This window comes from Meles meles, chromosome 18, assembly GCF_922984935.1.
Source record: "Meles meles chromosome 18, mMelMel3.1 paternal haplotype, whole genome shotgun sequence".
Classification (NCBI taxonomy): Eukaryota; Metazoa; Chordata; class Mammalia; order Carnivora; family Mustelidae; genus Meles; species Meles meles.
Genome location: NC_060083.1, coordinates 62313957 through 62327730, shown reverse-complemented (window position 1 = coordinate 62327730; position 13774 = coordinate 62313957). Strand labels below are relative to the sequence as shown.

The following is a 13774-nucleotide window of genomic DNA, read 5'->3' as shown; positions in this document are numbered from 1 at the left end:
CTCTCACTGGGGATCCCGGCCGGACCCAGAGTCTCCCAGCACCTCCCTGGTCCCTGCCCCCCATTGACCCTTGTACCCCAGCTGCTTTGCTCTCAGAGTCGCCCCCGTTTACAGCCACCATCCCCATGGGGGCCCCTCCCAAACTGAGGCCTTCAGGGACCCTATTTTGAAACCTAGGTCCCCATGCCACCCTCACCTCCACCCCCCAGATGGCTTTCTACTTGAAACCTTCCTTCAGCCTGGCCTCTAAAGCCAAGGCCTGCTGGGCCCCGCTTCTGAAGCCCCTTCCTCTTCCTTCTCCTAGGCCCTGTCTTATGCCCAACCTCCCCTCTGTAAATGCTGGAGAGTGGGGACCAGTGCTTTGCTTCCCTTGGAGCCTCTGCCATTTGGAACTTGGCCCTCAGAAGTCATCCTTTGGATGACTGTGACGAGACTCAGAATTAATGACAACTACATTAAATGTCTAAATACACATACTTAGAACTTTGAGTTGCCCCGAGATGGGCCACTTTGTCATGAAGACTCCTTTGAGCTGAAAAGACTCAGGAAGAAATTCTGACCTTCCCCCTAACTGCCTACAAGAATTGAGAAGGATGGGGCGCCTGGGTGGCTCAGTGGGTTAAGCCTCTGCCTTCGGCTCAGGTCATGATCCCAAGGTCCTGGGATCAAGCCCTGCATCGGGCTCTCTGCTCCGCAGGGAGCCTGCTTCCTCCTCTCTCTCTGCCTGCCTCTCTGCCTACTTGTGATCTCTGTCTGTCAAATAAATAAAATCTTTAAAAAAAAAAAAAAAAGAATCGAGAAGGAGGCACTGGGAGCCGCTGCACATAACGACGTTAAGCTGTGAACTAGGGACGGCGGGCTGGCGGGCTGGCGGGCCAGGAGGAACTTTGGTCCCTGCTGGACCACAGTCTTCTTGTTCCATAGTTTCTTGATGGCCCAGCAAACATCTGTTCACCCCTGACTCCTTCCCATCTCCCTGAGACCTGCCATCTTCCCTTTGGCGTCCCAGACCCCTACCCAGTCCCTTCTCCTGAGTCCGGGTGACACAGACCCCTCCCCTCACTTATCTTTGCAATCTCTCATCGTACAGAAATCAAATCTATTTTTCTCCTGTCAATCTGTCTCATGTCAGTTTACTTCTCAGACCAGCCAGCAGCATTTTGAAGGGTAGAGAAAAATTCTTCCTCCCCCACAACCTGATGGCCGAAGAACCAAGCCAGCAAGGATCTCATCGTACACAACGCCCAGAGCCACTCTCCGTTGATGATAAACTCTGAGCATTTTGGCCTCTACCTGCCTCTTTGTGGTGCGATCCCTGATTAGCCTGATCCAATTAGGACCTGGCATTTCCCCGGGCCCCAGTGATTGGCAGAACGTGCAGCTGGCCTCCCGGGTTGGTGACTGGGGTTTCAGACACAGTGACTCCCTCCCCTGGTCAGACAAACAGATCCCAGGCACCGGAGCTGGTGAGCTCGTCTGCCTTCATGAACACAGCCAGCCTGGGGACAAAGCAGGGGACCAGAGAAAGAGGCAGAGACAGAGGAACTCGGGACAGAGAGCGAGCCCCGAGCCCCGCGGAAACCCAAGACCCTGGTTCTGGAGCCGAGCGTACAGGCAGTGCATTCCTCCAGCGGACGAAGCAGGGGGCTGCGGTTCTGGTCCTCTCCGATATAAACAGCCTCGACGCCTATGAAGAATCAGTAGGAATTGTTGTAAAAAATGAGCTTCCCAAGAGGAAAACGAGGCGGTTCGAAGAAAAAGAAATACACGGGACCCTCGAAAACATCCTTGGCTCTCTACTGATCAAGGAAGCGATCAAGGAACCTACGAGATGCCATGTGCACCTACCCACTTGGCATGGACCAGCAAGATGTGTAGCGCCCAGTGCTACAGAGGAGGCAGGTGGACGAGAAACCTCAAAACCCGGAGGCCAGAGGGGCCAGAAGCCTCATGCTTATAAACACACGAGCTGTCCTCCAGATAGACTGTTCCGGGGGCAGGATCCGCCTCGCCATGTCCCTTACGACAAACGGTGGAACAAGGCAAATGCCCAGTGATGTGGGGAACAAAGGCAGAAAAAAATAATTAAATTTCCTTACTACCTACAGCCCACTGACAAGTCCTTGAAACAGGCAGAGTGACCTTCCTCTAGGGACTCTAGGGACTCAGCGGATGCTGACACTCTGCTAAGGGCCCAAGGCAGTCCTAGCCCGGCCCCTGGATCCTGTTAAGTCTACTTTAAAATATAAAAATTTCTTTGGCGGCGCCTGAATAGCTCAGTCGGTTTTAAGCATCCAACTCTTGATTTGGGCTCAGGTCACGATGTCAGGCTCCATGCTGGGTTAAGTCTCTCTCCTTCTCCCTCTGCCCCTCCACTCTCTCCCTCTCTAAAATGCATACATACATACATGAAATCTTTAAAAATTTATAAAAATAAATAAAAATTCCTTTGGAAACTCCCTTTATCTCTATCCCCAGGGATATGACCCACAGATATACATCCGAAGTCTCATGACTCAGGTTTGCTAGGCAGTAGGAAATGACCTCTTCCCAACACCAGCTGGCCCCTCACGGTCCCGCAAACCTTGCTTCCAAAATTCCTCAGAGACTCACGCTCTCCCTCACCGCCCCCCAACTACAGAGCACATCATGGGTCACTCCTCATGACCCCAGCGCAGCTTTCTGCCCATGGGTCCTGTCCCCGGGCTTTAAGAAAACCACCTTTTTGCACCAAAGATGTCTCAAGAATTCTTTCTTGGCTGTCGGCTCCGGACCCTACCCCACCAAGCCTCCCCTGTATTCCCAAACTACATCAGCATGACCCACCAGCTTACAGAAACACATATGCCTACGCACGTTTCCACGCAGAGGAAACATCCAGAAGGGGACACACCAAACACTTAATAGTGTTGTGTTCACGGGGGATGCAAAGGGTCAGGGCTGGGAGGAGGTCGGGCTTCATGGCTTTTGTGCCCTCCTACAGTGGGAGGGTCGTTCATGATTTGAGGAACAAAGGCAAAAGAAATGTACATAAAATTGAATTTCCTTAGGACCTTCAGCCCTATTGACAAGCACTCTAGACCGGCAGAATATAACATTCCTCCAGGAAGTCCCAGTCTCCCGAGTTAATGCCTTGCTAGAGGAAATGCAACATTAGGTTGACAATAGCTAGCCAGGCCTCCCGGACCCTGTGAATCTTTGAGACGGGGAAAATCCTTTTGGAAACTTTGCATTGTCCTTACCTCCTCCAACTCTAAAGTATATAATCTCTTCGCAGTCCGAGGGCAGCTCTCTCTCCCCACAGGTCCTGCCCGTGTTATAATAAAACCACCCTTTTTGTACCACGAATGTTTGAAGAATTGCTCCCGAACACCACTTCCAATCACCTCCGTTCTCACCAGCAGGTGTTAGTTCCAGCTGGATTCAGGAGGAGCAAACCTGCGGCGGAGGTTAGTGGGCGCTCTGCGTGTGAACCCGCTAAGTACCCACACAGCCAGCCAACAGGGAGATGCTTTCCTGGTAGACACAAATATGGAAGGACAACTGGGGAGCAGGGCTTGAACCCAGGCATTGGGCTGCCTCCCACGGTTTCACAGAAGCCACAACAGGCCCTGCGGACAGCTGTCGGGGTCCTGGTCCTTGCCTGTAGGATATTTTGGCTAATCAGAGCAAATTCCTGTCCCCTAGCCCTGACGCATCCCCTAGCCCTGAAGCATGCGTGCACGCTAGGATGCCTGCAGGTAAGCAGACCCGGGGGTACCCAGAGAGCCAACGGGTCTGAGCTCCCCTTCATGTCCCCAAATCAGGTCAATGGTTGATTAGCACAGGAATGAGGGGAGAAGGCAGGGGCCTCACCGACAACCCCAAATCACTTTGACAAAACGTCACCGAAAATTAACTCGACCCAATGCGGTCAGCCACGCTGACTCCGACACCCAGGCTTCTGACTTGGGTCTGCAGCGCACGCACCCCTGGGACGGCAGCCAGCTAGCCCGGGGCCCCCTGCCATCCGGGCCCAGCCCTAGGCTGGAAATCAGGGGCCGCAGCCCTGCAGGCTGTCAAGGCTAAAAAGCAAGCAGGCACGCTTCCCACGCTCGCGGAGGTCCCTAGGGCGGTCACATTCCCAGAGACAGAAAGAGACGGTGGGTGACAGAGGCTGTGGACGGCATCAGTGTTTGCTGCAGATGGACGTTCGTCTGGGAGGATGGAACGTTCTGGAGGGCATGGTGGGGATGGCCGCATGAAAACGAGAATGGGCCTCAGGCCGCCGAACAGCGACACTGCGTTAAAATGGTAAATTTCACGTTATAAATGTTTTACCCCGATCGAAATCGTAAAACCCAGGGCACTGAGCAGTGCAACCCTCCGGGTGTGCCTGCCCCGCCCGCCCCAAGTCCGGTCAGGGAGCACAAACCCACGGCCTGTGCCAGTGGGCGTGGAGTCGAGGCGCCCACACCAGCCCCACAGGCACGAACAGGCAGGACGGCTCTGTTCCTGACCAGGGACCCTCCATTGCTCCCCAAACCCCCCCCCCCGGCCTGGGGCCACCCCCACCTCTACCTGTCCTGCCTCTGAGCTGCCCCAGGGGCCCCCAGCCCTACCCTGGATGCGAATAGGGTCTCAGGTTCTCCTCTTTTTCCCCTTATAAAAACATCAAGGAAACTGGGACATAAGCAGAAAACGAAAAAGTAACGACGCTGGCCGGAACTTCCTCTCCTGATAATAGGCTTCTAGCACTCAGGGTAGAGTCCCACTGGGTCCGCTGGGGAACCTGACCTTCCCCCCTGGCCCTACCCTCCACCTTTGGACTTGACGAGGGAGCAGGAGGCTGGCTGAGGACAAAGAAAAAGTTGGCACCTGCACCCCCTCTCCACCCGCTCCCCTCGGTCACGTGTGTGACATTCCTCAGGCACCCCTGGCTGCCCTAAAAGAAAACACAAAGTTAACAGAGATCACAGTCCTTTCTCCCTTGGTTTACAGATGTCCTAGAGATTTACAACAAAGAAGTTACCTTATCAATAGCCCAATTTCCAGAGGCACATAACTCAGTTCCTCAAGCCCTAACATCACCCTCCCCCCATAAAAAGGAGGCTGAGGCAGAAGGAAATGTAAATAAAGTTGAGTTTCTTCTAAACCCAAATCTCACTAACAAGGACGCTTGATAGGAGGAATGCAACATTCCACCAGGAAACTCCCAATTGTCTTCTTGCTAGTGCCTCATTAGAGGGAAAGACGGTCTTGGCTTGACAGTAACCAGGCCTTCAATATCCTGACAGTCTTCTTTCCCCGATAGCCCTGCTGAACACCCCTTCGTCCTCACTTATCCAACTCCTGTGTATATAACCAGCCACTCCTCAGGATAGCGGGGCAGCAGCTCTGTCTGCCCACGGGTCCTGTCCCTGTGCTTTAATAAACCACCTTTTTGCACCAGAGACGTCTTAAGAATTCTTTCTTAGCCGTCGGCTCCGGACCTCACCACCGAACCCCACCTAGGTTCTAGAGCTTCATCAGACTGGCCCAACACGACTCTGGGCAAAGTTGGCCCCTCTCTGCCCAGGTTGGACTGGGACTCTCCACACACCCCCTTTCCGCTCCTTTATGTGGTCGGTGCCCTGCCCCCAGCCTCCCGACCCAGGCGTCCAGCCACAGGAGGTGCGAGGCAGAAAGAAACGGTAGAGGGAATGGGATTTCCCCATAACTATGGTGAACGGACAATGAGACCAGGATGAAGCTCCTCCAGGAGCTCTCAAGGGTCGTCCTGTTACTGTCTTGCCAGAGCCCAAAACTACCTTAGCTCAACAAGGGCTAGGCCTCCGGGTTCCTCTAAGTCTTTCTAACATAAGAAAATCCTTTCGGAAACTTCCTCTGTCTCTACCCATCCGTCCTCCGCTTAAAAGAACATCACCCGTTGCTCCCCGGGCCCCAGTGCAGCTCTCCCTGCACTCCGGCACCGGCTCGGTCCCCGGGCTTCAATAAAACCACTTGTTTTGCCCTGAAAACGTCTGAAGGATTCTTTCTGGGCCTCGGCCGCGCACTCCTGAAGCAGGCTTCAGATCCCAGCACCTAGGAACAGCAGCGGCACCCAGCCCAGAGCCCTGGGGCGGCAGCCAGGCGGCTCCGGGAGGGGCTGACAGGAAGAAGATCTCCCCCTCCCCCCACAGCCCCAGCTTGGTTTCGGTTTCCCTTCCTATAAGCTGAAGCTTGGCCGAGAATGAGGGAGGGGGGGGGGGGGGCTGGGAGGAGCGCCCTGCAGGGCAGGGGCTGGGGGAGATCGCCATCGCTCCTGAGATCCCGGCCCTTGGGGATCCCTTGGAGTCCCATCCCGTGTGCCCCGCTCCCACCAGCAGCAGGGGAGGCCCCGACGTGAGAAGTCAGCACTCCAGGCGGCTCTCCAGTTGTCTCCCGTCCTGTCGTCTGGCAGCATGCGGACATCTCGGAGGTGGGGGGGGGGGGGCTGACCCTTCCTCCCTACCCGCAGGGATCGGCGGGGCCCTGGACCGTGACCGCTGGCCTGCTGTCAGGGCAGGAAGACTTGATGGCATCCTGTAAAAGCCCCACACGCCCAGGCTGGCAGGCAGACCTTCCCTTCCCAGTTCTGCCATGACACCTGGGCCACCCTCAGCAGAGCTCTGAGACCCCCCCCCACAAAACCACAGGAGGGCAGAGGTACTGCGCCCCCTGGAGACCCCAGAGAGGAGCGAGTGCTTTCCTAAAGAGGTGGGTCTCCAGGAGGCTTGAGGCACTGGACCCAGACTCCAGAGAAGGCCCTCAGGGTCCCCTGCCTGCCGGTCTGGGGTCCTCCTGCTTTACCTGGTCACGGTCGTTCATGTCCACCCTGGAGGCCCACACTCAACCCCTGCCTCACCCCTAACCCCTGACCCCCATACAGGCCGGGGCCAGCAGGGGTGGGGCCAGCAGGGGTGGAGCTGCTTATCACCGCCCAGGTGGTGGCACCTCAGAGTAGATGGGGGAGCAGCCAGCACCCCACCCTCCCCCCCTCCCTTCCCCCAGAGGCGCAAGACCACGGCTTCCTCCCAGGACTCTGCCGGCCTGGGCTCAAATCCTGCCTCTGCCAATTGCTAGCTGTGGGACTGTAGACAGTTTCCCTAACCTCCCTGTGCCTCACTCTTGGCATCTGTAAAATGGGAATTTATGACGTCTCCTCTCTCAAGACTTAGCACAACATCAGGCTCACTGCCATTTCACCAACTGGTCTGATTTGGGTTTTTTAACTCTCTGGGGTCCCAAAGACCCCCTCACAAGGTCTCCCACTCAGGCGGATGTTCTAGTGACCAGGGGTGTGGAGCCCTAGCAGGGGGAAAATTCTGCCTGGACCCACCAAGAGTTCAGCTAGGCCATGGTCCCATATCCAGACAGCCAGGAGCCAATGAGGACAGCGAACACGGAGCTGATTCAAGCTCGACTGCGTGAGTCAAGTCCCCTGTGTTCCAAAGGAAAAGACAGACTCCCCGGATCTAACTGTAGCCGGAGCTCCTCCCTAGAGGGGCCGCGGCCAAAGAAAGTCAAACAAACCTGAGAGCAAAAGCAGTCGCCTCTTCGCACCTCTTACAGTCCAGTAAAAACATCTGGGATGTAAGTGTTTTGTACACACGCAGCAGAGACGAGAGTAACGAACCAGGGCCTCCCTTTCACACACAGGACACCCTCGCAGATCACCCAGGGGTCAGTGAGCAAGAAGGGCTGGTACTGACGGCATTTACTGACTCTCGTGCAAACACACGCACACAAACTGTGTTTAGAAAACACACACGAGGGACACTTGGGTGGCTCAGTGGATTAAGCCGCTGCCTTCGGCTCAGGTCATGATCTCAGGGTCCTGAGATCGAGCCCCGCATCGGGCTCTCTGCTCCGCAGGGAGCCTGCTTCCTCCTCTCTCTCTGCCTGCCTCTCTGCCTACTTGTGATCTCTCTCTCTGCCAAATAAATAAAAAAAAATAATAAAAAATCTTTAAAAAAAGAAAACACACACGATCTTCCAGAAGACTTTCCTTGCTGGGTCCGGAAATTATTGGTCAAGCACCTACTATGTGCCAGGCGCCGTGCCAGGGACTTGGAGTAAAGCAGCTACCAAGAGAACAAATGTCTTGTCTGAAGCTGTGCGCTGCTGGGGGCCGAATGGTAGAACCGCAAACAGCCTGAGCAAGTGAGGGGGGGAGGTGCTGTTCTCAGTGGGGTGGTCAGTGGGCCTCCATGTGGGAGGGCCGAGGAGCAAAGACAGAAAGGCGGTGAGGGGGTGATGGTGCTGCCCTCAGAGGAAAGGTATATTCCAAGCCGAGGGAACAGGCAGTGCAAAGGTCCTGGGTCCAAGAACATCTAGGAAAGGAAGGAAGGCGGGCTGAGGTCCTGGACACCAAGAGTTAAGGACCGACCCGAGCTGGCAGGTGACATGGTTCCCTTTCAGGCACTGACCTGCCCCCCATCACCAGAGAGGGTCCTGTCCAGGCTGTAGGGACCCCGCACCCCATCACACCGCCTGGGATACCACTCCCACACAGCATCCTCTGCAATCTGAAACACCTCAGCTCGGCCCGACACTGCCTGGTCCCGGGGAGGAGAAGGACCATCAGATGCTCTCCAGGAAATGAAATTGAAGGTTTTTAAAAAGCAACAAGAGCTCCCAGTAAAGAACCAGAGAAACTATTCTTGTAACAAAAGTGCTTCTAGTAAGAGTCCCGCAGCCATAGAAGACCTCCAACTACTCGCCGGAGCTGCCCACTGGGCACAGTTTCCATTCCGGAGACGGGAAGCCGGGCTGGGCTGCTGCCCACACCACCGCCCCCATTCAGCCCTCACCTGGGACGGGGGCTGCAGGAGACAGCTTCTGTCCACACCGGCTGCAGAACTTGGGGGCTTCGTCTTTGGAGACGTAGCCACATGAAATACACTCCATTCCTCCGGGGATGGGTCTGCTCCAGGCAGGCACGCTCCTGCAGGTCTGGAAGAAAAAGGGTCCCCAGGCAGCTGACTATATACTGAGCTGCCTGTCACGTGACCTGCCCTGCTTCAGTTTCATTTTCTGGGAAAGGGAAATTACAGCGCCCAGCAGGTCCCCGCTGAATCGGAAACCTACTGCTAGCCAGTCCTCACCTGCAGCACTCGCAGCCCTAAACCCCCCTCGGTACCGCCCCTCCTGACCCCGGCATCTCCCCCCTCCCCCGCTCCCTCCCCTACCAGGGGCTCCAGCTTGTTCTCTTCCTGCCCCCCCCTTCCCTGGGCCAGGACCACCCGTCCTGGGGTCTCCATCCCTCAGTGAGTCTAAAACGGTTCCCGCTGGCTGGACCTGGGGGCTGGGACAACTGAGAACCAGGTGTTGGGGGAGGGGGCACTGTTCCAGCAGAGACACAGCCCTTGCAGAACCCCGAGATCAGACACGGTGTGAGAGGGCCTGGTGGGTGCTGGACAGGGCCCGGTGGGTGCTGGACGAGGGGCAGACAGACAGAAGCACCTGTGCACAGTGCCATGGGGACTGGGTGGGGCAGACAGCCCTTCAGAGATGCCAGAGCGCTGGAGGGGCCCGCCTGTGCGCTGGGGCAGCTCAGGGCAAACAGGGCTAGTGGTCAGCCTAGCAGGCTGCGCCCTGCCCGCTTCCAGCCCGTGGCCTGCCTGCCTCCCCCAGCCTTGGCTCGCGCGGTGCACTAGCTAGTGAGCTCTTGGGGGCAGGGAGAGCTAGACGGTGTGGGCCAGGTTCCCCGGCTCAACCTGTCACCTCCAAGCCCCGGCCACCCCGCCCCTCACCCCTGCATGGCCAGGGACGCGACCACCGTCCCGGTCCGGCGTCTCCACGATTTTCAGTGACGACGGGGCCTCCACCCCTCCGCTGCCCTCCGCAAGGCTCTGCTTCCCCGCGCACCAGAAAAGCCACCACAGGGCTCAGAAGTCCCTGAAGGGCCCTTCTGTTTCCCGCCCCCACCCGGGGCCTGAGGCGTAGCAGAACCCGGGCAATACTCTAGCCACTCGGCCTCCGACGTCCCCAGCTTCAGGATGCGCCGGACTCCACGCCCATCCCCCGGCCGCCACCCCCCGCGCCCGCCGGCGGGGCCGGGTCACGTGGGGTCGGGAGCCGCGCGGGTCGAGGGCGCCCGGCTCCCCATCTCCGCACTCGCTCCTTCTCCGGCCTCCCCGCCGCCACCTCGGGGCCCTTAAGGCCGTCGCGGCAGCGGTGCCCACCGTGGCCTGGGACCCCGGCGGCGGGCAGCGCTGGGAACGCGAAGGGCGCAGCGCTCGGCGGCCACGGGGCGGGGGTGCCGCGCTCCGGGGAGCTACTGGGGACGCAGGCAGGGGCGCCCCCGGCAACCCCAGGCAGCGAAGGGCTCGGCGCCAGCCCCGGGACTCCTCCGCGCACGCCGCGCGCCCACCGGCTGCCCGGGGTTGGGGTCCGCACGGGGCGGCGCGGGGCCCGAGGCAAAACCGAAACCAGGCGCCCCGGAAAAGGCCGCCGGGCGGGGACGGCCCGCTGCACGCAGGCGCCCCGACCAGACCCAAGGACCCGGCGGCCCGCCCGCGCCCCGCGCCTCCCTCCGCTCACCCGCGCCCCCGCGCCGCCCGGGCGTGCAAGCCTCTGCGGAGGCCCAGTTTCGTTTCTCTGGTCCGGGTCCCGCCGCTGCGGGCAGGGAGAGTTCGGGCGGGCGCGGCCACAATGCCACCTCCTGGCGCCCCCCGGTGGACAAGGGGGAGGCGCTGCCTGTCGCTGCCCTCGGGGCAGGGTGCAGAGGAGCACAGATTCTGGACCCGCAGGGGTCTGCCCCCGGCTGTCCCCCAGCAGCCTCACCGCCACCCCCACCCCCACCCCCGCCCCAACCGGAGCCCAGCACCCTGGACAGTGCCCACCTCCCTGGAGAACCAGCCCCCCCCCCCCCCCCCCCCCCCCCCCCCCCCCCCCCCCCCCCCCCCGCCCCCCCCCCCCCCCCCCCCCCCCCCCCCCCCCCCCCCCCCCCCCCCCCCCCCCCGCCAGCGAGGGGCACAGAGGACGCCAGGCCAGACACTCGGGTGCAAAGTATAGGTCACCCGCCCCATCGCATCAGGGCCTTGCACAGATTTAGTGACCGCAGTGGCCGATGGTCGTAGAGGGTTTCCAGCCCGCGCCCCGCCCTGGGATGGTCACTGATAACCAAGAGGCCGCTGTGGCCTGCGTTGCACCCCTACCCCTCCGACTGTCAGTGTCCTCATCTGTGAGCTCACCGCGCGGCATCCCAGGGCTGCTGAAGAATTGACCAGTAATAATAATACACCCAATGCTGGTGTGCCAGGACCCAAACAAAGTACATGATGTGTGTTACTCCCTACACTCCTCACTGCCCTCTCCCGCAGAACCAACGAACCTGAGAGCACTTGGGGCCCCTGGGCTGCTACAAACTCCAGCTGGCATGCTGACAATAATTTAAAAGGCCACGGTTCCATTCCTGCCTGTGTCTCCAACCCTCTCCCTTCCACACACTCCAGCCACAACACCTTTCCTCTGGCCCGGGAACAGCAGGCTCCCTTCCTGGGGTTCCACTCCCGCAGTGCCCACCCCCTGCAGGCTGGCCTCTTCATTCCAACCCAGCATCCCTGAGTTCAGGAGGTGCTTACGGGGTGCTCAGCACAGACTGCCGCGATTGACCTCATACTGACTCAAGAGCCACAAACTCCAATTCACAGCCCGCCACCCCCACTGCCCGGTTCATCTGGATCTGGGCAGGATCCAAGCTGTGTCCACTGCTGCGGCCTTTGACCTTGTGCCAACCTCGCGTGGGGCCCAGGAGAGCTTGTTCTGAAAGAAGGGGGCATCAGGCAGGGTGCTGGGCTGGGCAGGCTGGACCGGGCTGTCCCTTCTGGGTCCTAGCAGGATGGGGGTTTAGTCAGAATCCAGGGAAAGCTCTGGGAATCTGGGGTTCCTCTGGGACTAGCAAGTGAAGGGAGAGCCCAGCCCTTCCCTACACTGTCCCATGTCACCATCAGATTTGGGGAGATGCCAGCAGAGCAAACCCCAGACGCGCCCTTCCAGGCCAGTGACCGGCGAGCCCTGCTGGCCACGCGGGGCACCTCCTGCGTGTGCTCTCACGCGCAGGCGTGGCTCGTGGGCTCCAGAACCCGGAGCCCGCCCCCAGTAACGGGGTGTGGAAGGGCCGGCAGAGAGGGCATCGCGGTCAGCTCTCTGCAGCCTGGCAGGGCCGGGAGGTCACATCCCGGGCAAGTCAAGCGGCTGAGAAAACACCCCGACCCGTGTGGTGTAGCCCATTTGTTGTAAAACGCAACACAGCCTTAGGAATGAGGATGCTTCCAGTGAGAGACGCCCCACCGGGGGAGACACACTTTGGATTTTAAGGCGCTATTTTAACGTCCCCGAGGTATCTTCCTTGTCCGCTTCTCTGTGTTCTTTTTTTTTTTTTTAAGATTTTATTTATTTATTTGACAGACAGAGATCACAAGTAGGGAGAGAGGCAGGCAGAGAGAAGGGGGGGGACGCAGGCTCCCCCCTGAGCAGAGAGCCCGATGCAGGGCTCGATTCCAGGACCCCGGGATCATGACCTGAGTGAAAGGCAGAGGCTTTAACCCACTGAGCCACCCAGGCGCCCCGCTTCTCTGTGTTCTTGACCACTCCTTGGCAGGAAGCAAGCAGTAAAAGGATGTGTAGTATCTCACCTTTGAGAGCCGGGCTTGCCGTCCTGCCTTGTCTGCCCCTGCATTCCCAGCCCATTTGGTGGCTCGAGATCAGAGAAGCTGCAGCTGGAGTGTCTTCCTTCGGCCGCTAGGAGCCTGTCTAGCCAGGCTGCCTCGGGGCGGGCTGCCACCTGCATTCACGGGGTGATTGAGGGACAGCAACCTCCAGAAGAGGAAGCCCGCTTAGAGCCAGGCTCCGACTCCCTACTTTCTGAGAAGTCAGTAAGCGGCACGGGGGGCGTGGACATCCTGTTCTGACAGGTGCAGAGACAAGCCACCAGGGGCTCCTAGGAAAGCAGGGGTTCCAGAGACTTCCGCCTCTCGGTGCTGAGAACCAGGCCGTACGTGGTCCTGTCGTCAGGACACCTGCACCGTGAAGATGGTCAGCGACCCCAAGAACCAAGGCAGAACTCAGGGAGCACACCAAATACAGACACAATGAAGAACACACGTAAAAGCCAGGTGTTACGAGCCCGCGGCGGGGACTCGCAGAGAAGACCCCTCACGCTCCCTAGTCTTGATACACGCCATAAACGGACACATCGCAATGGGCACGCAATTTTTGAAAAAATAATACACCTGTAGTATGACATAAAATGACAAGTACGAGCTAACACCTTTAGGAAATAAGACAGAAAAACAACAAAATACAAGGACAACGGCAGGCACAGTTTCCTTCGCGCGGCTGAGCCAGGACCTGAGACTGACGTCAGTGCGGGAGGATGGGGTCGTGGGACGAAGGAAGGAGGGGGGAGGAAAGGTTTCAGGTGGTGTCAACCTCCCTCAGCTTTGTCCCTACACACGCGGTGGTGCCGAGGCTGCAGGCTTGACTCTCTCCTCTCGGCCCAGCGTCCGCAAAGAGCCTGACCCCTGCGGAAAGCCTGCCCGCACATTCTCTCCCGTGGCGGCTGCAGGCGGGCCCGCTGACTCAGCCACCTGTTCTACCTGGCTGAACCCTGCAGAGAGCATCTTCAAGACCCCTGATGGTGGAGCATCTGAAATGTCCTTGATCTCTACTGTGCAGCCACCCGCGTTTGCAGACGGATCCAGTGGGACCCCACACCTATCTGGTTGGCTGGCCTTGCTCCTTGCCTGAGGGTACTAAGGGTTCTGGG

At 58.8% G+C, this 13774-nt stretch overlaps 1 protein-coding gene across 4 annotated transcripts in view; it reads right to left on the bottom strand.

The window, feature by feature from the left end:
• The window catches only part of RNF213 (ring finger protein 213), a 104165-nt gene extending 93543 nt beyond the window's left edge, over positions 1 to 10622 (bottom strand). The window contains exons 1-3 of one of the 4 annotated variants that reach the window (XM_045984009.1): positions 10546 to 10622; positions 8814 to 8955; positions 1613 to 1687 (exon numbers count right to left, since the gene is read on the bottom strand). In XM_045984009.1, coding sequence (XP_045839965.1) covers positions 1613 to 1687; positions 8814 to 8910 — 172 coding nt within the window. In that variant the 5' untranslated portion in view covers positions 8911 to 8955; positions 10546 to 10622. Of the gene's footprint in view, positions 1 to 1612; positions 1688 to 2856; positions 4500 to 8813; positions 8956 to 9755; positions 10124 to 10545 lie in introns of those variants that run through there. The other 3 variants (XM_045984013.1, XM_045984008.1, XM_045984010.1) reach the window with 3 other exon arrangements.
• Positions 10623 to 13774: the final 3152 nt, after the last annotated feature.